The 25,593-nt window shown below is 37.4% G+C and overlaps 1 protein-coding gene across 2 annotated transcripts; it reads left to right on the forward strand.

The window, feature by feature from the left end:
* The first annotated feature begins 1,436 nt into the window (after window positions 1-1,436).
* On the forward strand, window positions 1,437-22,547 carry LOC136717140 (potassium channel subfamily K member 10-like). 2 transcript variants are annotated; one of them, XM_066694622.1, is made up of 7 exons: window positions 1,437-1,930; window positions 6,673-6,991; window positions 12,209-12,326; window positions 14,210-14,370; window positions 16,295-16,481; window positions 17,218-17,360; window positions 18,109-22,547. In XM_066694622.1, the coding sequence occupies exons 1-7, from the start codon at window positions 1,872-1,874 to the stop codon at window positions 18,721-18,723; spliced, it is 1,602 nt and encodes a 533-aa protein (XP_066550719.1). In that variant the 5' UTR covers window positions 1,437-1,871; the 3' UTR covers window positions 18,724-22,547. The 2 variants fall into 2 exon arrangements, with proteins under 2 accessions (XP_066550719.1, XP_066550718.1); XM_066694621.1 differs by lacking the exon at window positions 1,437-1,930 and having other exon boundaries at window positions 6,659-6,991.
* Window positions 22,548-25,593: the final 3,046 nt, after the last annotated feature.

Below are 25,593 nucleotides of genomic sequence, written 5' to 3' on the forward strand. Positions count from 1 at the left end.
TATTGATTACTGCAGAAAGCTGTATTGCTATTTTTGTGAAAATCCTGTAAGCTAGACTGAAGTGGTCAATTTTAGATTCTTGTAAACTTCTTAGTTTTGCTCTGAAGGATGTATTCAGTTAAGTGATTTTTTTTTTAATTTGTCACTCCATAATAATTAAAGAAAGTGGATTGGATCATGTACAGTACAGTTAGTTTTAGTAATATTATTTAATTGAAATATTTGAACATTTAACCAAAACAGAACATATAACATGTATTTTGAGTCTTTTGTTTATTCTGAAGAACCCTTTTGGCAGCATATTGGCAAACAAATTAGTATATTTATTAAATCATAATAATGATCAAGTTCAGTTAATATTATAAAATGATGTGGTTTATTTTCACCTTTTGCAAAATTACATTTATCTCCAGTTGTCCTACAATCTGCTTTCCGTTATTAAATATGCATGCCCATTTTGACTTTAAGAGTGGGTTTCACATGTTGCTGTGTAATGTCATTTGCTTATCAAATTAGATTGCCAAAACTGTGCAAAAACCTCAGTGCACTTAGTAACTTAAATCTAACACAGTTATAAAAGGATATTAAATGATCACTATCAAAGGGTAATCATCAGCTCAAGAATATAAAGTCATAGTAAAATCAAATTCTAATCTGTTGGAAATGTCAGTAAGAGACATCATTTTGAATATTCTATACCTGTGTTCCAAGCATGTGAAATCAATGGATTGGATGCTCTTGTAGGCATCATATTGTTTTGGAGAAAGAGAGCAGACAGTGATATACTGCACCGTGATTAACAATGAAAATACAAACATAGTCAAGCAAGGGAAGAAAAACCAGCACATGGTTTCTTTGATTTATTATGAGAAAAAGTAAAGTGTAAAACGTGAAAACAGTTCGAGTGTCAAATCCACAGCATTTGAATTATATACCTCATACCTGTTATCTATGAATCTGAAGGTGCTCCAGTGGAGTATAGCGGCAACAGAGGGAATAGTAGATGAGTTTCTCTGCCGCAGGGAGTTTCTGGATCGCCATGTGGTGCTGCTCCTGGCCACTGGAGCGCATCTCCTGTCTCCAACTCCACCTAACAACGAGATTGTGGAAATCACAGCCCCAACCCCATGATACAGACAAAAGCACTAAGTATCAGCTTTGACAGACAGGGAAGTGTCAGCAGAACGATGACAAAAGCCACCACCTAGAGCAGATTTCATTTAAAATATGTTAAAACAAGCAAACCATTGACAGAATCCCGTCTTTTTTGTTGGGGTTGGTGTTCTGGATGGTTTGGTCCTTTTATGTCGATTGTAAGTTGGCATCTTTCTCACAATAACATGAAAAGGAGAGGGTGGGAGTAGGGGGGAAAAAAAGCTCTGCTGCATTGGAGACAATTGTGCAATGACACGATCTATTGAAGTCTACCTCAGGACTGTACTGCGGTGCTCAGCTCAGTGTGGTGGTGCTGCCTTCTTAGATGGTGTCCTGGCGTGAAGTTCATCTCCTGCTTTCTTGCGAAGATGTAGTCCACTTGTACCTTCCCTGTTTACTAAAGGAGAGGACTGACGTGTGAAATATGCTGCAGTGCATTGGAGCAGTAGTGCCTGGGTGTTAGTAGACTGATCCACAGGACTGAGAATGATCATCACCAATCTGCCCTAGTGTGCATCACGTTTCTTTTTGTGAAGCTGAGGATACAAGAAGCTACAGATGATGCGTTTTGATCCGTTTACCTTCTTTCACTTTCCGAGTTGGAAACCAGAGGATACAGCAAAAGGGCGCAGCCACAATAGATCCCTAAATATTTTTTTGGATGCAGCATTGGGCAGAGATTTTATTCTTTGTATTCAATAAAGCGAAATATCGAGATGAAATTTCCAATTGAGAATCCAAGAAAGCAAGTGAACTGGGATCCTCAGCAAGGTTGGTAAACGCATCTTTTATTAAGACAGGGGAAAGTTGATGATGTGTTATGATCTGTTTTTGCAACACTGCAGTGTGTAAAAGGAACTTGGGCAAAACAGTACTGGATAAAATACATTATTAATTGTGTGCGTATGTTCCAGAAGCCTAAATCTTCCAAATAAATACTTTGCATTTGTATTATACATATTTTTAAATGAAACCAAACACAATTTCCAATTGGGTTTTATTTAACTGTTATTTCTCAGTCTGCTGGGTGTCCTTTGTATCAGCATGATTACATGAATTGGAAATGCCAGACATATGCGGTATTTTTGCATTTTGTTCCGCCGTTGACCACTAAAAACAAAAGCCGCTCCTATTTGGCTTCAGAGCCTTGTCTTAGGAGTGGGTGTATGCCGTGGGCTCCGATGTGCCGTTTGCTTAAATGCTCTCAGTGGGAAATATCTGGGAGTAGACAGCTGGGGGGAAAGCCTGCAGCCTGTCAAAGCCAGGAAAACACTGTTGTAGGCATGTGACTAGATAAAGAGCTGAGATGCGACCGACCAGTGGCATATATTACCATTTAAATCGCTTTTCTGGCATTGTTCTGTTCTCATTTCCATGCGTATCAACTCTTTCCAGACATGACATGAGGGTTAATTCCACTCAGAGCAGGGGTATCCCCCCCTACAGCTGTGGATTTAATTTGAGAGAACCATTAAACCCCCAAAGCGGTGTATATGTAGAAATTAAGGGTCCTTTCATGATTATTTCTATTTCCCAGGTGCAACAAGGAAAACCACTGCGAAAGAACATGAGCCACAAGGTGAATATTGTATGAGGAATGCAATGAATTCATTATTTATGCTTTTTAAAAATATATATAAAAGGATATCTTCACCAATTTAAAAATATGAAGGCAATTGTACTTTTTTATGCTTCAGTAATTTTAAATGGATTTCGAAATTGATATATATATATATATATATATATATATATATATATATATATATATATATGTATTTTCAACTCCAGTAAAAGCCACAGTATATTTGAATTGTCATAACCAGTTATGAAAGGTAAGCTGAGCGCTGCAGAAGTGTGAGTGATGAATTATGGGGTGACGTGACTTCATCTGGTGGGAGTAGGAGCTCTGAGCAATGGGCAATCTTGTATGTGGAGCACGTTCAGGAGGGTCTCCCTCCCATATGCATAAACACGCAGGAGCTTTGAGTGCCTAAATGAGTGCATTAATTGAAATATATCACTTTATTAAAAAAAATGCATGATAAAAAATATTAAAAGATACATGCATCATCAAACACCCATTGTAATACTTGAAATTTGAGACACTGAAAGCCTCCATTACATTATTCTAACTCGTAGTCCCAATGTGCTGCCTGTATATTCAGGACACACCTGGTGTATCTGCTAGGGCAAAATGTCTCCAGCCATAGATCCCATAGAGTCAAAGGGTTTTTGGTTTTAATTACAACAAATCTCTAAATTACTTAAATTAACCAATTAAAGACTTTAGTCAAGATTATTGTTTAGCTACTGATGGAAAACTCTATAAAACCTGAAGGACGGGCTACTGAAGATTGAGGTAGACCATTGCTCAAGAAGATAGCCAAGACATCTGGATATATTCCTCTTAAAAACATGACTTAAGAGAAACAGTCTGTTAACAGTCTATTAAACATATCTTCTGCAAGCTTCATGTTCTCCTCATAAAGATTTAATAGAATAAATCTCTGTTTGACAACTGCTGACCATGCAAAATATGAATTCCATTTTATAAGACTACATGAATCAGTATTTGTATAATTTTTTAACAGTGTGAACACACATATAAGTCTACATTTAAAACATTAAATTCAAAATGATTTCATATCAAAACATTAGATTAACTCCCCAGGATACATATTCAAACATTCCCAACTTTATTACTGCCTAAAATCTTAGAATGTGTAACTGAAACAAAATGATTTACAAAATCCTTGTTTTTTATTGGATTTCATTTAATTTATTTATCTATATTTATTTTATCTAGACCTTTGAATAGAAAATACTTAAATTTTCATTGAATATTGAGTATTTCAGTATTCCAGCCAAACATACACTGTATTATGGTAGTTACGATAGGCTAAAACACATATTTTCCTTTCAATTGGTAATAGATAAAGTACAACAATCGTCATATTGCAGTTAGTGTAGTCTCTGAAGGCCATGGCTGACATTAATGGTTTACCTCTCTATTAACAATCTGGAAAACATTTTTATGGTAATGAAGAGCTACAAGCCAACGGACTGAAAAGAATGCTGTGCATTATTAATATGAGTGAGTGAAGCAGCAGGAACATATGTGTGTCAGTGTGGCACCACCCCATTCAAATGAGGCATACGACTGGTTCAAGTCAGGCACCAGAGGATTACTATTGTTTTAAAAAATGAAGTCTGCGCAAAATTGGAACTGTGTGATAGTTCTTTTGTAATCTTGTAATATAAATAGTAATATATTTAATTGAACTCCATTAATGGGAAAGATAATATACACAATTCAAATGAGTAGATTACAAAATTACTTAAGAGGTGTTGGGCAAACATTTACTGCATACATAATTAGATCTTTTGGCACTACTGGAAAGGTCGATATTTTACAAGGAGAGTGTGTGCTGTTGCTTTACCCAGTTGCAGTGTTTGTGTGGAGCATTCCTAGGACAGGGATGTCCTAGAAGGCATAAGCAGCATTGACACAGCCATTAACTATTAAATGCCAGTGGATATGAATGATCAGAATTAAACTGTCACAGTCTCAGTTAAATCTGAGCAATGTGTATGTGTGTATATGTATGTATGTTTGTGTGTGTATTTATGAATATATTTAATACCATTGTTTTATTATACTCATACTTGCAGAATTGAACTGTATTAAGTTGGTATGCTGTATATGTATATGTAGAGGTCTAGAAATGTGTGTCTACCTTTATTAGTCATTATACTAAGTACCTTTAACTACAGCACAGCGCATACTCTCCTTGTCGCAGTGTGTTTTATTTGTCATATCAGTCCTGTCAAGGAATGGGGTTTACAGCTCCCAGCTATGAGTGGGTGGCTGCTTTCCTTATGAGCTCCTGTTAGGAGTCGAAGCTTCCTTGAGTCACTCAGAAAAGTGGACATGGCTCAAATAAGTGCCCTCCAAATACTTTAGGAAATCACTGATGCAGACAGAAGTGTTTAACACTGCAGGTAATTAATAAAAAGCCCCATCCACAAAGCTGTTTCTCTCACATATTTAAAGTTGTTAGTCACCATAGAATAATTCTGTTTAAACTGATTAGTAATGTTGCTGACTCTATAAACAGTATTGAGTTATGTGGTGAATATCAAATACTTTAATTGAATTAAACAATAAGAACCTGCAGTAAATACATTTGGTGTCAGAAAGTGCGTTGAATTTTGCATAGGTTTGGTTCTTCTTTGCAAAACTTTTGCATTGCGTTTCGTTTTCCCAAACAAATGCTGACACAACAGAATCCAAAGTGTGACAGATGTTATTGGGTCTTTGGTTTGTCCCTCAGCTTCATTGATCCCTTACATTCTGCACATAATCACATTGCCCATTAGAAAACCAATGATTCCCAGTTGCAATTCCCATTTCAGTGATTAGCCAGCCATGTCAGATTTAAGGTCGTAATTCTAAGAGTAGAAATAAAAGCGGATTTTTTATCATTGTCTACTATTCTGCTGGTTGAAATGTTTTCCCAGCTTCTCTGACCTTTTCCACTGCCTTTACTTTTGAACCATATCAGCAGTTTCTGACAATCCAAGGTCTTGGTACTTGACTCCGTCACCTATTATCCTGAAGACAGCACAGCGCCCGTTTTATTATTTCAACATTGATTCGAATCCTTACAGCACAAATGCTGCTGCACCATGAGCAATATTTGAATAGATCGTAAATGAATGCAATCTATTTCAATTTGAGACCTTAATTGAAGAGCTGTGTTATTTGGGAAAGTGACATTGGGTAGATTATTGTTTATTTGAAGACACTAATTCGATATACTGTAGATAGTATATAGTCTGTATTATATTGTATTAATTAGACACAGCTGGGTCTTTCTTTGTTCTGCATTTTGACCTATTTAATGGTCTTTATTGTGAAAGACTCTCATTAATCTCAGCTTCATTTGCTGTTTCTGATTCATTTATAAACTTTCAGGCAGTGTGTTTTATACAGATGATGTCATTTACACCACAGCATCAGACACAATGCCTTTAGCTTAGTCAGTCCAAGCTTTCCCTGCTGCAGTCTGCTACACTGCAGCTAGCATTGGCATTACAAGCCATTATTCTCAGTGATTTAATCTCCTCCTGCAATTGTTTTTCAAACTTCAATCTATCAGTTAAGGTATTTGGATTGAGCACGAAGTCGGAGGTAAATTTCCTGTGTAACCATGCTAAATTGACACTTTCAAGGCCCTGGATGCTTTTAATACAAACTAAGGAAAATGCTGAACTACAGATGTACTGCCAGGTACTTAGGTTATCCAAAACACAATATGTGGAACCAAATCAACTCTCTTTTAGGCTGTTCCTGGTGGGTACTTCAACCAGAAGGCTCGTACAACAGGTTGAGGACTAAATATCCTCCAAATTTAGTTGATTTTAAAGTGTGCAATAAGGATTTGTCTCCTGGAATCATGTCAACATCTCTTTTGTCTCCCTCTCCACAGTGGTGGTTCAAGCCAGTATGTCCAGTCCAGTTCAGTCCAGTCCAGTCTGTGATGCCAAGCCCAATGGCCACTGTCCGCTCCCTAGGCTGTCCATATCCTCCCGGACCACGATGGTGGCCAGTCTGGACAGCAGCTCTCTCTCGCTGCAGACAGTGATGAAGTGGAAGACGGTGCTGGCCATCTTCGTAGTGGTGGTGGCGTACCTGGTCATAGGGGGACTGGTGTTTCGTGCTTTGGAGCAGCCATTCGAGAGCAACCAGAAGAACACGATCACCTTGGAGAAATCCGAATTCCTCCTGAAGCACCCTTGTGTCTCTCCACGGGAGCTCGAAGTACTGATACAGGTGAGGTAACATTTGAAAAAGCGAGGCTGTCTGCACTGTCACCTATGGAACCTGGAATATCAGTGGGGATCGGATTTTTATAAATTTCTAGAAGATTTCTAGGTGTCAGGCACCAATAGGCTGTAGTTCTGTGGGTCATGTGACAGGATCAGGATTCCCTGAAAATCCGCTGTAATGACACTTGAGATTTGTGCCCCACTGTGTAGCGGAGTGGTTGTCATGAAAAGAAAACAATACAAACCTGAACAACATAGCCGCAGAACATTAAGGTCATTCTCCTGGGTATTACGTTTAGTTTTGCTAAAAAAATGCAGGCAGTTGGCAAGGGGAGAGAAATATTGCGAGTAAATAAATGCTAATGTCGTCTTGAGGACTAAATAGAATAACAAACTATTGGTAAAGGTGCTGTTGGTGCTCTCGTAGCACACTGTATATTGTGGTATTATATGCTGCATAAACAACACCTTCTGCATAGCTCCTCAAACCCTTTGCTGAATTAAACATGAAATATCTCACATTTGAATGTGCGCACAGCACAAACATCCACATTTATACAGCGCTTAGTTAGCAGTCTTCAGGACATATGGAGAGGGTAATTGAAAACTTAAGCATGTGATGTGGCACATCTACTAAAGCTCTTTATGCGATTTTACCACAGTATTTTGTGATGTAATTTCATTTTGTGTTTCTGTCATTCAAAGTTTGATTTATAAAAAAGGGAAAAAAAAGTTGACAAAAAGGTACAATAATTACGATGTAGGTGCTTTCCAAGTGAAAACATATCTCACTTCTGACCCTTAAAGAACATTTTGATCAGTTTTGAAATTTGATTGTGATTGCTTTACTGTGGCATATTGTGCTAACGTCAGTAATGTGCATTGTGCAGTACTCTTTAACTTGTAGCATGTAACCCTTCATGCAATTGCCTAATCAGATTGTCTGACAAATAATTACAGAGTATCACTCAAGTTTCCAATCCTGCCAATTTGTATCTTTTAGCCATGAAATACAGCATCACAATCAGTGGAAGGGTACTTGGGATCTATCTCCGTGATAAACATAAAACATTTGCTACAACAAACGACTGCACTTGTTTTATGCTTAGCTCAGATTCTCCAAGTCTATAAAACAGACTCCAATCTGACGAAAGCCTTGTAATTGTGTTAGAAACATAGCAGCATGTACAACTCCCTGAGCTGAAAAAACACAGGACATGATTGAACTGCTGAGCAATTAATTTGAGAAGCCACCGCATTAGGAGTCACACACACCCAATTCAATAGAATTGGACAGTAAAGGTCTACAATTATTTTGCATCCTCTTTACCTTCTTCAAAGATGTAAACAATTTGATATAGTGCAACATCATAAAAAAACAAATGTTTTACTATTTGAATGTGTTTTTTTAAAAGAACATGGAAATGTGGTATTTTATGTTTTATGGTTGAAGTTCTGACAACTCAAAATTCCTTTGGGAGATTTAAGATAATTTCAGCTGACAAAGAAAGAACCTGAAGGCACATCAATATAAGTAGGAGAAGAAAATGCAGCAAGCGGACAACAAACTGATCTGTCACACTGTGAAGCTGCACAGGGGACAGAGGCATTGCCACTTTAAGCGGGCTGGCACTCTTTGTTTTACCACCTGCAGTCAGCTTATCAGCATGAGGAGCTCTTCGATGAGCAATAGAGCACAACAGCAGACCGATTCAGCCAGCAGCCCAACGCATCGTGTTCCTGGGTACTGCATTGTACTGCGTTCATGGCATTCCTGCTGCAGTGTGTATTTAAGAGCTCTGCTGCTATTGCTCAGCGCCACAAACAAGAGCTGGAAAACAACCCGTTTGATGTTGTCTAAAACAGCCTGTTTGATAGAAAGCCACGAAATAACAAATTCAATACGATAGTAATTTATTGTAAATTCAAATTGACTGTTGATGTCAAGGGACCAATAATATCCAGGAAGCAGATGGGTCCCTTTTCCTGAAAGAGAGAATCTCGATTGCCTTAGTTAATACACATGCTCCCAGGCTATTTGGAGCAGCTGATATAGCATCATTCATCAATTGACCCAAAAATATAGGAACAAAATTATTGTTTTCTAAAAATTAGGTACTCCTTTTTTTACTATAATTTCGGCGTATGGCATCTATGCTTTCAATACAAGACTGGTATGTTGGCTTTTAAATCCATCTCAAGTTCTCTTTATGACACTACAGTGAGGCAGAGGAAAATTGCCTGGCATATTAATACTCTCTGAACAATATCTTGTTTTATCTCTGTGGCTCTTTTTCTGTGGGCCAGTTTTTACATAGGCACTCTTATTGTCACTGTCACAGTACATCTTTAAGAACAAAAAAACGCAGCAAAGTTTAAAAATCAATGCACATAAAGCTTCCATATTTCTCGTGGAAGCCTGAAATAAAATCTTTACTGTGACTGCAGAGCAGCTGGGGAGAAATCAATTATTCATTGTGCCGGCCAGTATGTTTTTCTTTGAGGAAGTTGATGCTGTCAACGTACTGACGACGTACAGTATGCTGCTGTGGTTCAAGGAAAGTATTTTACCTTTCCCTTTTGGGAGTGTTAGACTACCCACAGATAACATTGTAGAATGATTGGCGCACAAAAATGAACTGTTAGCCATTGCCTGAGAATCTCCATCAACATGCAGAAAACATTGAGAAGATTTGATTTGATCAGATGTGAGAAGAAGGTGCATTCAGAAACAATATATTCAGAAAGATGGTTCTTACTCTTCAGAAAAAGTCATATAGAAGGAAACAGAAACCATGTAAACACAGAAACCATGTAAGGCCAAGTTTATATTATGGTCATTTGTATGGTCATGTATATTTATCAATTTGTAAGTATAATTTTTATATTTTTGTTATTACGATTGCTTTTCATTGGAGATTGGATGCTTTGGAGAAGCATCTGAAGTGTGAAGCAAACACACACAGAAAAGAAAATAATGTATATTCTATGGCATATAACAACAGAGATAGTCATATCAAATAAAAGTAATGGGAAATTCAAACACTTGCTATTTGTATTGCAAATGAGGCTTTCATAGCGCCATGCATCGGATGCTGATATTAATTGAGAATGCTCAGTTTAATTTGAAAACTTTCTGTTGTGCGTCTACCATGGTGAATTAGCAGTTATTTTATGTTCTTCCATCACTGTCACATTGTCAGCACATTCGGTGTAGACAGATAGAAGATTCTCTAGTTGTCCCCAGGCATGCTTTTAAAGACTGACTGAAGGGAAGGAGGTTCCCAGGTGGATTTCTACATTTTGAGATGTCTGAGCAGAAGCAAAGTAAGCAGCTGTTTTAGACCCCTGCAGGTCAATAGCCCAGTCGAGTAAAAAGAAAGTTATTATAGTCAGAAACAATGCAGTATAACCTACCTAATAAGTTAAGAAGAAAGCAGTGATCGCTTGTTTTATATCCAACTGGAACTGGAACGCCTATCTATCAGCTTAAATACACTTTCTCCAATATGCAATTCCTACTGTTTAAAAAGTCCAGAAACATTGTGCTGAGCTGTCTCTGAGCACAACATTGCCTGTAGGAGAAAACAAGGCTACAATTTCATGAGTTTCTGCGCTCGTTGGGAAAGACACCTTAGGCGAGAGTTATAATGCTTTCAGACACATTTCTTTCAGTTAAGGTGAGGCCAGTACATCTGTGTTCCAGTATATGCAGAGACTCATTCATGTCACAGTAACAAATGTCTGCACATATACATATCAAAACATGTGTTTATCATGTTCTCTCTGAACAGCTTATCTATCGGAAGTTTAACGCAGTGATGCAATAATGAGTGTTTGAGTAAATAATTCTAAGTGGAAGCTCTTTGTAGAGGTAAAGCCACATTAAGCCAGTAAGATCCCATAAGAGAAGTAGTGAAGTGTATGGGAATACCTAATAGCTACTTCCTTTTGCAATGAGCTGAGGGACAGAGAAGCCGTATAATAATAATATTTCAGTCCATTACATTAGCTGATTGTATGGAGGCTATACATTTATTTCAGCATTATAGTTTTTTTTTTTCAACTTGAATAATTATTAATCCAATGTTCTGCACTGAAAGAAGAGGACAGCATTACATTAAAGTGATCTAATTTTGCTCACCAGGAAGAACTAAAATAGTCCATCTGCAGTCTCATGTTGTGGTCACTTTCCACAAATCAATTTACCCATCAAAAAGACTTCAAACGATACTATGGTTTCTAAAGATGAATGTATGTTTGATCTGCTGGCTGACTGGGGCTGTATTTCTTTGTGAATGGTTTTGCTGCAGGTGTCATGTATTGGGTCCAGTAAGCAGATTAGTCACAATACTGGATCATATATCACTATTCCTCCGACGTCTTGTTACTTCCCCTCTACCTGCCAAAAAACATTGTGCTTTAGAATTTCAAAAGGGTTTTTAGATCCATTTGTTTGTGTGGTTTACTGTAGGGATCCTTAAAATAGAGAACTCAAGAGGAAAATCTGAAAATGTGCATTATAATATACATTATAATGTGCTTTGTGTTGTTTTATAGTGTTGTAGTTATAATGGGTTTGCATGGTTGAATATTGTGTCATCAACGTGCAATGGCATTTAAACCACATTACAGTCTTTATAAGATTAGTTGGACCACAAGGATTTTAATTACGCCTTGCAAGACACTGGCCCATTACTTCCCCTTCAAAGTAATTTTATATGCCTAAACACCTACATTTTACATATGACAAATAAATGCAGAGTCATCTACTGCGTTCACATACACAAAGCCCATCTGTTCACAGGAAATCCTGCTGGTTGCTCTTGAGTTGTTGCCTAGAAAATGCATCTCTTCCCTGTGTATTTGTGCACTTAAAAACAATGACTCATTTAATAGAAGCCTTCTGTCACACATAATTAGCTAATGCACTACGGCAATACTATTTAATATTCCAGAAAGCACTCACCTGTGTTCAAACACATTTGCATATAATATGACAATTTTCCTTGTTTTGAGGGGAACAGGTGTGTGTTTTTATATTACAATGGCTATATTAATTTATATATTACAATTATAAATGAATGGCTATATTCTGCCTTGATGAAACAGTTTATCGTGGTTGACACAGTATTTTGCAGATTTGATCATAATAATTAGTATAGTCTGAAACAACCAGCACAACATTATATTAATCATTGAAACATATTTTCCCTTGCAGCACGCCATTGACGCAGTGAACGCAGGAGTGAGTCCAATCGGAGAAACGTCCAACAACTCAAGCCATTGGGATCTTGGGAGTGCCTTTTTCTTTGCAGGGACAGTGATAACAACAATAGGTAATTTGACATTAAGTGATAAGCCCTGTTCTGTCATTATTTCTCTTATTTACTGTATCTGCCATTTGGTGAAGGAACTGAATAAATTGTCATTCTACATTAATGGATATATGAATAATGGTATCACATGCCTTACTTTATGAAGCAAGAACATAAAATAATTACAAAGATAGAAAACATGCCACCCCATATTGGAAAGACCTCAATCTAAGTGCTGGCTTTTATATCATTCCATGCAATTACTTCTTACCATTTTCCCCTGTTTTCCAATGTGTCCTTTCTGATTATAAAATTTAAATTATGAACCACAGGGCCGGATCTAATCAGAATAATGTAATTGTCAGGACCCCAATAGACAGAGATTTTACTTTCACCAAATGTATTAAATCCAATTCATCATCTACAAATCTATCGTGCATAGGTCAATGTCTTGAAACGTAGTGTGTGGTTTATAAAATCATACTTTTTCTAGTGTTTTTCATAGTGATCAAATCCTTCTTCCATTGTTATCTTAGAACAGAGGCAATTGGGTACTTAATATGTATCTGTGCAATACAATCTGCTTACCTATATTGCAATACTGCTATAGATCAGCAATTTGATAATATCTTTGCACTGGATTTAAGTCCTAGAATCTTTCACAGACTCTTTCAATTTTGGAAAGGTGCACTTCAGGTTTATCTCACTTTTGATCAGGGTGCGCAACTGATATAAAAAGAAGTTCTTAACTGCAAAGGTTCAGCAAGGGCATTGATAATGTTTTTCATGTCATTTTAAATCGGCCTTGAGTGCAAAGCAAGGTAGAGGACTAAGCAGTTTTCAGCAATGTGGTTATTACTCATGTTCAGGGGGCGAATTGTTTTGGAGACAACGTTTTCATAATTGCCTTCCAATGCAGCACATGGCTCTAGCAAAGCTGTTGGACTCACCCCGATCCATCACAACGCAGCTTTACTGGAGCTGGAAGAGAGAGTGCAGTACTATTTGACTTGGCAAAGTGACACCCTCTTCTGTGCCTGTTATACAGCTCTAAAGCTGTCGAAGAGAGAGTCAAACTAATTCCCAATGTATAATGAGAAAACAGAAACGCCAAGTAACTCTATATAGATATTGAAAAGCGAATATTAATGTATTATTATTAGGGAATGAGAGGCAGGATGTTCTTACCTGTACAAACTTTCCCACAGGTAGTGATTGCATTGTTATAAATGTATGTTTCCAAAACACATTGACCTGAACAAAGTAAAGCAAATGACAGGACACGCAGACATAAATTATACTTTGAGTTGCTGAATTGCTACACAACTGAAAAAAACATTTCCAAGCCCACAGTATCACAGTGCAAGATAAAGAATGTGAATATTATGCAGGTGTTAGTCTAATGAATTGCTATCCCCATATAAATGATAAACCAAGGATGGATTAAGAAAAAAGAATGATACAAATAATAATGAAGGGGACCATTTATTATTCAGATTTGGCATTTACACCTTTTCTGATGAAGATTAATTTATTCCCAAAGGAAGAATATAAAAGCAAGAGAGACATCAGTATTTAGCATCATTAGCATCCCAATATTTAAATATCATTTAGCTGTTCAACAAGCAATATATTATACTTTGTCAAGGCAAGGAGGTAATAAACTAGGGTTACAATCCAGTCCCTTCTGTTTCATCCAGCTTTGTTTTATTTGCACAATTGAACTTAGTGGATAACAAATATGTGATACAAAGTTGATCAGTTTCTCTTTAAGAACTCCCAGCATTTTGCCAAGTGTCTTGCTTCTTGATTAAGCATGTACTAAATTGCATGGATCAATACAGTTTGTGTCCCATCTGACTGGGAAAAAGTACTAGCTTTCTTCTTTTGTTTCTCTCTACAAGGGTATGGAAACATTGCACCGAGCACCGAAGGAGGGAAAATATTCTGTATCTTATATGCTTTGTTTGGCATACCCCTCTTTGGGTTTCTCTTGGCTGGAATAGGGGACCAGCTGGGAACGATATTTGTGAAAAGCATTGCAAAGGTTGAGAAGGTATTCAGGGTAAGTCAAAAGCACAGTATCTTAAAGATTAAAGCTTCATACTTATGCCTTAATTTCATCATTTTTTTTTCCAATTCTCTACACAATAGCTACATTTAGAATACATTTGAAAAACATGACATATAAGCAAGGTGTCCTTCAAGGATACACATAAACAATAAATCCCTTATGGGATGGTTGAAGATATATGATCTTGACACCATCTGACCTCGACATAAAATGCATAAAATGGGAGAGGACTGCAGCCAGTGAAGAGCCAAACACTTAGGAGGTTGGAAACAGCACCTGCTTCAGCCTTAATAAGGAGTGTATTTGGTAAGGAGCCTTGAGGTACAAAAGCAATGTTTAGACAAGGACAGGTTTTGCCTTTCATTGTACTTCAATCTCCAAAGGAAAAACAAAACAAAACAAAACGTGCATCTATGGATTTGGTCTGTGGAGGCAACCTTGGTCGAAATCATATCATTAGGATTCTTGTCTTCTCTGATGAAAAACACAGTAAGGGCTCAAACACTGCAAACTTCGACAGCTGGGACTCAGAGTGGCTCTGAACACGGCTACCTTGCGAAGACAGCTATTCTGTTTAGTGAAGCTTGAATGATTGTTGGACTATGTTGTTAAAATCCTCAATAGATCAAGGCATCAACAGAAACAACCTCTTCTAAATTCAACTCAAAGATACTCTGTGGATACAAAATAAAAACATGAACTACCTTCTGACATAAATTGCTTTGCTATCTCGCCATCTAAGGTGTATCATTGCTGACATGGTATAGGGCTTGACTGTACCATTGGCTTTGACTGCTTGTAAATGTATTTAACTCAAATACCATGCCGCCCCCGATATTCATTCGTATACAGAGCGTGACATTGCTAGTGATGGACCAAGTGCATTCCAGGTTCATTGTTTCTTGATGTGAACACATTTTATTGAAAACTAAGGATTAGACTCACTCAGTATAGAATACTAAAAAACAATGAAGAAAATTCAAAGGCTTGTAGTGATTTCCATGGAGACGTGTTTTTTAGCTGTTTGGAAAGAGACAGGTGCTGGCGGCAGCTCATTGAGACGAAGCGCACAATATACGACAAAGCAAAGCCATAGGCAAATAAACAGACCGATACATCAGTCAAACCAGACAACAGACAGCTCTGTACAAAATATCTAGTAATAAGTTACTCTAAAGACATGAAGTATAATCTTAACTTTTACCTATTTGTTAATTGCAACCTACAATCTTGTTTCGAATCCAAGTTTAAAATATAGCCAGAAGCCACTTGATTCTACTTGTTTAAAAAAGATAGGCAACACATTTGTAATTTGTGATTTGGAGGTAGGGCAAAGTTTTGATTTGGTATAGGCAAAGGTATACATAATTATGTTAAAAAAATATTTGAATCTAAAAAGTCTGTTTTTAAATTTGCATGATTGTCTTGTAATCTATTTCGGAAACAATGCATATTTGCATGCCACTGAAGAAAAACTATTTGGTAAATTAATTTGATCCATCTTACTTAATGTTACTGGTCTGTTTGGCTTCTATAAAATATAACATTAATAAACCATTTCTGTAGCATTGACATTTCCTCTCAATCTAAGATGAAAGAACACATGCCATTATAAATGAATTTAATAAATCATGATACTGAGTTCAGCTTTTAATTGCAGATAATGGCTATAAAGTTAGCAGGAGATATAATTGTTATTATTATTTTAGGAAATCTGTTTGAAGCTGTTTCACCTGTTCCATAGTTAATTTGTCAGCAAGATGATAAATGGACCATCCTTTCATTGTTCTGAAACCACGCCTTTATCCTGAAACAGTGATCAAATGGAGAGCACTGAAATACAACTAAAAATGTATTGGATGTTTTTCCTGCCATTGTTCATCACTCAATAAGTGTTTTTCCTCTGTGTTTGCAGCACAAGCAGATTAGCCAGACCAAGATCCGAGTGACCTCCACAATCCTATTCATCTTGGCCGGCTGCATAGTGTTCGTCACCATCCCAGCTGTGATTTTCAAACACATTGAGGGCTGGTCGGCATTGGAGGCTATTTACTTTGTAGTTATCACACTGACAACTGTAGGAATTGGGGATTATGTTGCAGGTAATTAAATCATTGCACAATTAACCATATTTGATTTTGTCTCCATATTTTATACTTTAAAATGTCCTGATTACATAAGATAATGTCCAGTTTGAAATTGAATAACACAGACAACGTTTGACCTAACAGACTAGTGTAATGCAACTCTATGAATTATGTGAATAAATGCCAGAGACATTATAATGGATCTGAAAACAGATATGAATAAATATGTAATAAAAATAAGTCACTCATTTTATTACAGTTATATAGAAGGATACTTCTTTGAACAATACTGAAGACACCATTTAGAGGACAAACTATGTTAAATATAATTTCTATTGAGCACTGAAGCAACTGCGGGGTGAATGTGAAATGGTGTTACTTCTGTTGGTATTTTAAGTGCCATTAATGTGAAACTAGATCAGCTCTTTATTGCATTTGTAAAATGATTTCCATTAATTTGGGTTTCATCTTTCTGACACTAACTGCATCTTATTGATTATTTTTTTATTTTAGTGCGGACACAGTGTAGCCTGGTTAAGAGAATCATCATTTTTAGATATCTGGCTATTGAAGATGAAAAGGCACAGAAATATAATTCAGAGAAGAAACAAATGTATGCTAAACTGCAGGTTTTAAAACGGATGTGCAAACATTTTGTATTTACTATGTTACACTTGCCTCAGTTTAGATGTTCTTATGCCTTTCGGAGTGGTCTGTGGTAATGATGATGTGATTCATCTCATATTCCCAGGTGGTGACAGAAAAATTGAATACCGGCAGTGGTACAAACCATTGGTTTGGTTTTGGATCCTGGTGGGACTGGCCTACTTTGCAGCGGTGCTGAGCATGATCGGAGACTGGTTGAGAGTCATCTCGAAGAAGACAAAAGAAGAGGTAGGAGTCTACTAGATTGTCATGCCCTGCGCTAGCTGGCCCTGGACACGCATGAACATGACATTAAAGACATTGTGTCATATGATAAAACACGATTATGAGTATTTCAAATCACCATACGCAGAGCAAAAGACCAGCAAAATAGGAAAAATGTCGGGGGGTTGCAAGCAGGCATGTTATGCATTACTGCACCCACCCTAGAAAGCTCATCAGCATCTGAGGCATGAGCAGAGCAGAGATATATTGATTAAAAGCACAGAAAAATCTTTCAAATACATACCCTTCTGCTCCCTGCCTTGTATGCACTTTCTTAGTTCCTTCAAAGAAAGAATTGCCTGGAACTATCAATGCAGATATTCCCTACATGCAAGAAGCTCTTATTAGCATTAGTAGAACATGGTCTCTGCGACAAATGGAGACAAATCTTGGCTTTGAATTTGCATGAGTAATAGAAAATATAATACAGAAATATAATAACAAAAGAAACCCCATGTAAGACTCAATCTCCAAATCTATTTGGGACTGTGGGCTCTTGGTCCCCCCACATTATTTAAGTGGCTTACAAAGTATACCGATCTTATTTCACAACTTTTCTCAGTGACATTACTTCAGAACTTCGATATAGCCCTGCAACTAAATAAAGACACAAAGTAGTTCTCCCCAAATGGCCATATTGGCTTTGCTTACATACTTGAGATATTAACACCCATGACTATGTTGACAAGTTGTTGTTTTTTGTATTGTACAGGTTGGGGAAATAAAAGCTCATGCCGCTGAGTGGAAAGCCAACGTGAGAGCAGAGTTCAGAGAGACCAGGAGACGGCTGAGTGTGGAGATACATGACAAGCTTCAGAGAGCAGCGACCATCCGCAGCATGGAGCGCCGGCGGCTGGGCCTGGAGCAGAGAGCCCACTCCCTGGACATGCTGTCCCCAGAGAAGAGAGCTGTCTTCGCCAGTCTGGACACTAACCGCTTCTCAACGTCCTCACAGGAAAGCATTGACTCCAAACTGAACAATCTGCGCCTCAAGGCCGAGCAGTATGACAAGCATGAGCAGACCTCCTCCGAGGACAATATCTTCAACAGGTTTGGCTCAGTAACAAAACTGGCTAAAAGAAACCGAAACAAGGACCTGAAGAAAAACATCCCAGAAGACATTAGGAAATTCTATGATGCGTTTGGATGCAACCCAATGGACGAGGAGAAGAAAGGAGAAGAAGGAGAAAAAGAGTGTAACACAAGCTTATCAAATTTACCCGAGTACCCGGAGAGCCCCAAGGTGGAGAATGGAACACCTGTCCAAACCAAAGACAGAGAGAGCAAAATAATACTTGAAGAAAAAGAACAACAGACAAGCCCTTAGGGGGAAGACTCAGTAGAAGGTTTTTAATTGACCCAAAATGTGCCTTATCTCTCCCAGTTATATGTAGACTCGGGACTGAGGGTGGTCTGCAGTATATGAAATAACTGTTCACTGTGCCCTTGTGACTTAAGTTTCATTTGCCAAAAATGGAAGAAGATGGTAGAATATACTGAAAGAAAAGCTATGAGAGATAGTAGCTGCCAAAATATTTTATTACTTGATCACTGTCATAACAATGGCTATTTATATAAGGAAATGGTTTCAAAGAAGAGAAATTAAGAACCCAGGTATGCCAGCCTAACACATTGGCAACAAACAGTAGCAGAATATAAGTTGATATATGTTACAACTGATGTTTCCTTTGGGCATGTGACCTTAACTAGTGTCTAACTATCACAGTCTTGACCTGTGAAGCCGTACTGATCCCCGTTTTAAGTGTTTTGTGTGGAGCCGTAATGAAGACAGAAAACAAAGCTGCTTAAAGAATAAATGAACACCAGACCATTTTTCGAATGATCGCAAATTAAGCTGAAAGACAAAGGTGGGAATCTGCTTATCCAAGATTGATCAAAACTGTATGAACACTTAGAGCTTGTAAGAAAAACAACAAAAAACAAAAAACAAACAAAAACAACTAAAGAAAAAGAAAAAAATACTTTCATTGTGCATGGTCTTGGAAAAAAAATTGCTGTCTTATTAAGTATATTCAAAAGATATCAACTTTATGATCATGAAAATTAAATCTCAGGGCTTTTCGTCCTACTGTTGTTGTTGAAATATACTTGTCTAAAATATGCTGCATTCACACTGAAAAAATCAGATGGGTTTGGCAGAATCTAATAGGCTTCCTTCAGTAGTATCAGCTCCTTCTTTAAATTGTGGTATATGGGAGATAAGCCATATAAAAATAAGCTTTTAAAGGAGACCCATATTGCTAAAAAAAAATTAAACGTGGAGAATAGTTCAAAATCAAAGAAACAACGTTATACACAGAACATACTCCCTTTTTAATTTTGCCTGTTTCTCACTGGAAATGAGATGTAGCCTGGTTGCCAACAATTCGGTACAAAACGAGACCATGCTATACCAAGAGTAGGTTAGGTGTGAACAGGGCACTAGTTGTATAATACTGAGAGCATTTCGATATATTAACTTTTTCCATAAAAAAACGGGAATGCCATTGCTATCTACATTCATACCCACTGGTGCGTTCGAGGATTTAATTTGGAATTGACCTGGAGTCCCTGAAAGCGAGAACACTACCTGAGTATGAAAGTCATTGATTGATTTTATATGCTAAAGAGCACATGAAAACACATTTTACACTGTGTGTCTGAGTGTGTGCGTGCATGTTTTTCTGTGAATGCACATCCACAAAGTCTGATTTACACATTCACTGGATATGCAATACTCATTCCCCCAGAGCATTGTATTTGTTTTGAGGGAAGAAGCATACCCAGTCTCCTGTCCCCTGTTCAGTCTTTTTTTATATCTACTTTATCTAGGAGTTTTATTTTCAACAAAACTAGAAATAAACTTCCCTAAGGGTGAGTTTAGTTAATAGTACTAACCAGATTGGGAAATGCTTGACTAGCCAAAACACAAAAAGTCTGGTATTCTTACTTAGATTCTCTCGATTTTGTAAGCTTTATCACATGAGGTATATGAAGAATACTCACCGAGTGCTTTTACTAACACGTTTAATGTTCCCCACACTTGTTGTGTTGGGACCAGCTTCACACAAGTGTTGGGCAGGAACACTGTTTTACAATATCTAAATATAGTGCAGCATACACATGAAAACCTCAAACTATTGTTGCAAATCGATTCCTCTGAATCCCTAGACACACTTTTATGATATATTGTCAGCTGTTATATAATATGTGAAATATTACCACTGTATTGGGGGAATTAATACATATATTATGTGCTAAGGAACAAGGCTGCGATTGTATTACTATTACTGTCACTTTGTGGATTCCACCTTTTAAATAACAGATGTCTCTCCCTGGCAGGCCCTGTGTGTGTGAAAAGCCAAGCTTTCATGTCCGTATTTCATAAGGCTGTAGGAACAGGGACTAGGACAAACTGTAGTGGAACTACTAGGGGACTCATGAATGTTTTTTACTTTTTTTAAAGTATTTTTTTTAATATTCAAAGTGTTCAGTTTTAATCCCTTTTTTTGGGATATAATTCATAGTAGCAACTGAATAAAAATAATACAATTCATATTATTATTCATAATAATAATACATACATACATACATATGGACATACATACAAACATATACATACATACATACATACATACATACATACATATACACACACATACATACATACAAATACTGTTATTTAATTTTCTTTAAATTCAATCTGACAGCCTTCAACAAAACTCCCTATCACATATAATGGGAATGTGAGAATTCATTTATTTATTTACGCTTATTTATAATCATTCCTACCTTCCTTACGACTAAGCAAATGAATGCATAAATAAAACACAGAGTGGTAAGAGATGTAAACGAAGCAGCTTCAACTGAAGAGACCTTTTCTTTAACGCTTGGCAGTTACGGTTACGGTTACAGTTACAGTTTAGATATTTGAAAACTCAAAAGGCAGATTCAATGACACCCATTAAAGTAGACAGAAGTCTTAGTGACCCTTGCATTAGGTTCTGTAAGAGAACACAAAAGGAGAAATTTACTGTTGTGTGTTGGGACAATATTGGTCTGGGTACACGAGGGACTGTTTGTTTCCTTGAAATTCACCACATTTATATTCTTTTATATCTCTTGTCTGCCCCATAGAAAGAAAAAAAAGTGGTTTTTTTTGCAGACACATAGCATATAAAGACAAACACAGTGTTTGGTCTATTCTTTGTGATTTATGTACAATCCAATGACAGACCAGGACAAGACGTGTAGAAATGACAGATATGATGTAAAATTCCAGAAACTGAAAAATCAGAGGGGCAGAAATAACAGATCAAATAATCTTTCCTAAAGTGCCTGTTTTGCAGACTCATAGTACAGTAAGGTTATGGTGCTGAGGAAGGGGTCATGAGCCCACAAATTGATCGAACTGAAAACAGTATGGCATTTGAGTGTAATGGGTTCAATAGTAAACACTGTTTAACCACCCTGCCAGCTTCTTGTTATTCCTTTGCCGAGATACAGTCCCTGATGTACACGGATCTATACTTCACCATCTTTAGTTCAAGGTGCAGTGCTGTAGCCAGGCCAAGCAATAGCCTAGTGTGAATGCAGCAAAAATAATTAATGTCTGTTATTTAAAAAAGAAATCTACGAAACAAAAACCAACAAAAAATAAATAAAAAAAAGTAAAAGGAAACAAAAGCATGCCGTTCTGCTTCTATATTATCATGGTATTGCTTATATCCACGATCTACAAGAGATCAAGCTTACCTTAAGAGTTTTTAACAGCTAGAATGAGCCATACTTGCTCTGTCTATGTGTTGTTCAAAATATGACTTGTGCAACCATTACATTAAATGTAGTGAGTGCCTTTGGGAAATAAATATGATCACTGGACAAGTTTAGTGTCACTCATGTTTGGTCTATGTCTATATAAGGCCTACATGGTCTCTGATAGGAGACTACGCCTGTGGTATTGTTTCAAACTCTCATTGTGCCAGAACAACTTGTCATTGGAGTGGATAAGGTTAACTCCCTCACTGCTGTATATCTGCCCTTTGTAATGATGTCATGTGACCTGTGAACAAGATCTTGGGGTGCTAAGTCATGGTAGGAATGGAAATAAGTCTACTTTCTACCTGTGGATCTCTATTACTTATTTTTAAGGCTTCTCATGATTAATAAAAGAGCTACTGTCGCATTTTTTGTATAAGATTTTAATATGCTTTTATCATAAATGCACCCACAAACACATATGGTATTTTGAGATGTAGTAATGCATCCAAATGAGGTGCCCATAAAAAATATTCAATGAGGTTTATATTTATATACACTCTTTTTAATATAAGTGAGTCTAAGGAGTACATAACCCCTGATTACCACGCCAACAGAGCTGGCGCTTTTGCCAGAGCAGTACTGTGCGCAGCTGGGTCGTAGGAGATTGGGTTTGATTCCCCCTCCCCCCACCAGCGTTACAGTAAAATTAATCCCACAAGCAATTAATAGCTTGACTGCTTTGACACGCATTTTCTCCATTGCCCAACAGCTTCCTGTACATTTATGTACGTCACAAGTGCAGCTCTCACTGGCTTTTTGCCATGAATGACTTTGTGTGATATTTCTGTTCTGTTACAATTGATCACAGGAGGTATACTTGGAAAAAACAAACCCATATATTAAGAATTCTGCACCACAGTAAGGTAAGGATTTCTTTTACGGATGGGGTGACTTGTACCGCTTGTAGAGTGATTACAGCAGACACAGTTTTGATGGGCTTATTTGCATATCATGAGCATCTAAATCAATGTGGTCCATTTGGTGCATGTTTAATTTTAGTCACAGAATTGTATTGTCTTATAACATGCATAAATGAAACCCTAGGCAGGTAACTGATATAAAGTTTTGTGTATAAATGACTGTGTTCGGAGAAGAAAGATTGAAAAATCACCTGTGGCTTATCTTACAGTAAGGATGGGATTTGTAAGATGCATCTAGGAGAAAGGAATTGTTTTCTATCTTCCGTTCCTGGAAGTTAGCAAACCCTGTTAGGTTGGTAGGTGAAATTATCCCCAGGGAGCAGCTAATGGCAAAGATTTCCCACTGGCCTACGTATAAATCAAATGCTCCCAAAGGACTTGAATATGTTAGCAGTAAGGAGTAAAGGTGGATCTTTACTCCTTACTGAATGCTGCTATTCTCTAAACACAGGAGCATTATCTTTGAATAGCAGAGTTTGCCTGAATGCTGGCACTCCAACATCTTGAAGGACAGTTTTCACTTTGGGTTTCCTACTGACCAATTAAAAATGCTCAGTGGGATTTTCAGTGTATGCTTTCTCTAAGATTAAGAGTTCTGGATGCGGGTTTGGACGGGAGTTGAGAAAATATTCATCAAGCAAAGGTCATGCTGGGCTGTGATTCAGGCAGCCTTTTATTGAAGGTGCACTTGCTCAACATAGATCCACAAATGTTAGCATCACTTTTTACAGTCTGTGCCAGTAAGGCAGAGCAAAAGAAAACTTTAAAATGTTAAACAAACAAACAAACACATAATCAGGCATCTTATGTCACTCAGGCTATAAGAGCAGTACAAAATCTGTTAAATTTTGGGGGTGTTCTGATTCAAACAATTACAATGAAATGAAATTGTGAGAGTTAAAAAGGTGGTTGCCTTGGAAACTGCTTTGTGCTGTATCATGCATTATTCAATGCACTGCCGTATCGCCAAGGACTTTCTTGTGACCTCGGTGAATTCCTGTCAGTGATCTTCATATAACTCTTTTGCATTTGGTGATATAAGGAAATGAGAGGACACCAGAAACAAAGCCCCTGACTCACGCTGAGCACTTATCTATGGAAGTGCACCGTGTGTATCAGGAGATTTTTATATATGTGTGACAGAGATTACTTTCAACTCTGGGGTGCACACTGTTTTTGTATATTCTACTATATAAACACCTACGTATGTATCCAATCAGTATAGACAGACTACATGAGAGCTCAAACTAGGATAACCAGTGGGGTGGATTGTACTAACGGGATCCGATATTGATCTTGATTTCAATTGTGTTGGCTCAGGCCTCAATCTGAGCTCAGATCCGAGATCAAAAATGATCCTGCTTTTGAGGGAGGAAGACGTATGAAAGGGGTATAGATTAACAGCATGAAGCATATTTAACCTCACAGACATAATTGATACTGTTTTAGTACCTACATAGAAGCGCAGTCATAATTACAAAAACGTTTGAAGCTGTTAGCATTGAGATATTTTGCAACCGGCAGATTTCAGCAAACAGTAGGTAACATCGATGTAGACAAGTCTGGTTAAGCACAGATAAACAACAAAAATGTAACTTAGATTATCTACAAAGATTTGCACTTTCAAATAAACAATATAATGTTTCTACTTTTGTGTCTTTATGGTGAGGCGTAGTTCGTGTGCGATTGGGTTTTTATTTATTTACATAAATAAAAAATAAAAAAAGTAAAACATAATGTTAAAGCTCTTATTTCAACAGCACCCCATTGCAAACTGAAGACGAAAGGTGACTGAGCCGACATAACAGCTCCACGGCTGTGCAACGCTTTGAGAAGTGCCACTACAATCCATAGTTTTAAGACATTTCTTAAAACTCACCTTTTTAAAAAAGCTTTTAAGGATCTCTCTTAGCTGCAAGGTTTTTTTAAATACTCTCGAATTGCTACTGCTGTGTTGCCTGTTTGATCTTGTCTGTTTGGCTGACTTGTAGGTATGAGAAAAGTGCATTATAAATACAATTGATTATTGGCTAATTATTATTATTGTCCACTTGCGGCCCACATCCACCACCCCTGACCCCCCTCACAATTAAAAAAAAATAAGAATAAAGTAGTATATTTATGACCAACTGATAATAGACAACCCAGGTAAAACTGTAGGCCATATATCTGCCGTTGGAAGAGGCTTTCATATTCAGGAGGCCCTGGAAGAAGGCCAGAGGTGAGGAAGTCTGATATTGCTAAATATCTGGCAAGAGGAGAATGAAGGGACGGTGCAGCCAGCAGAAGTCTGGTGGATCTGAAAGGTCAACAACAATTAGGATAAGGGAGAATGAAGTAGCAGCACCATCAAATGGGAGATAACAGACAGAAGAGCAGCGTCAATGGAGCAAGCAAGATGTAACCTGCACAGGAAAGGGCCAAGCGAATGGTGTTTACAAGTGAAAGTGGATAGC

This window comes from Amia ocellicauda, chromosome 21, assembly GCF_036373705.1.
Source record: "Amia ocellicauda isolate fAmiCal2 chromosome 21, fAmiCal2.hap1, whole genome shotgun sequence".
NCBI lineage: Eukaryota > Metazoa > Chordata > Actinopteri > Amiiformes > Amiidae > Amia > Amia ocellicauda.

Coding starts and splice junctions, on each gene's coding strand:
- LOC136717140 (XM_066694622.1), top strand. CDS start 1,872: ATGAAATTTCCAATTGAGAATCCAAGAAAGCAAGTGAACTGGGATCCT. Junction 12,327..14,209: donor GACAGTGATAACAACAATAG/GTAATTTGACAT, acceptor TCTCTCTACAAG/GGTATGGAAACATTGCACCG. Junction 16,482..17,217: donor AATTGGGGATTATGTTGCAG/GTAATTAAATCA, acceptor TCATATTCCCAG/GTGGTGACAGAAAAATTGAA.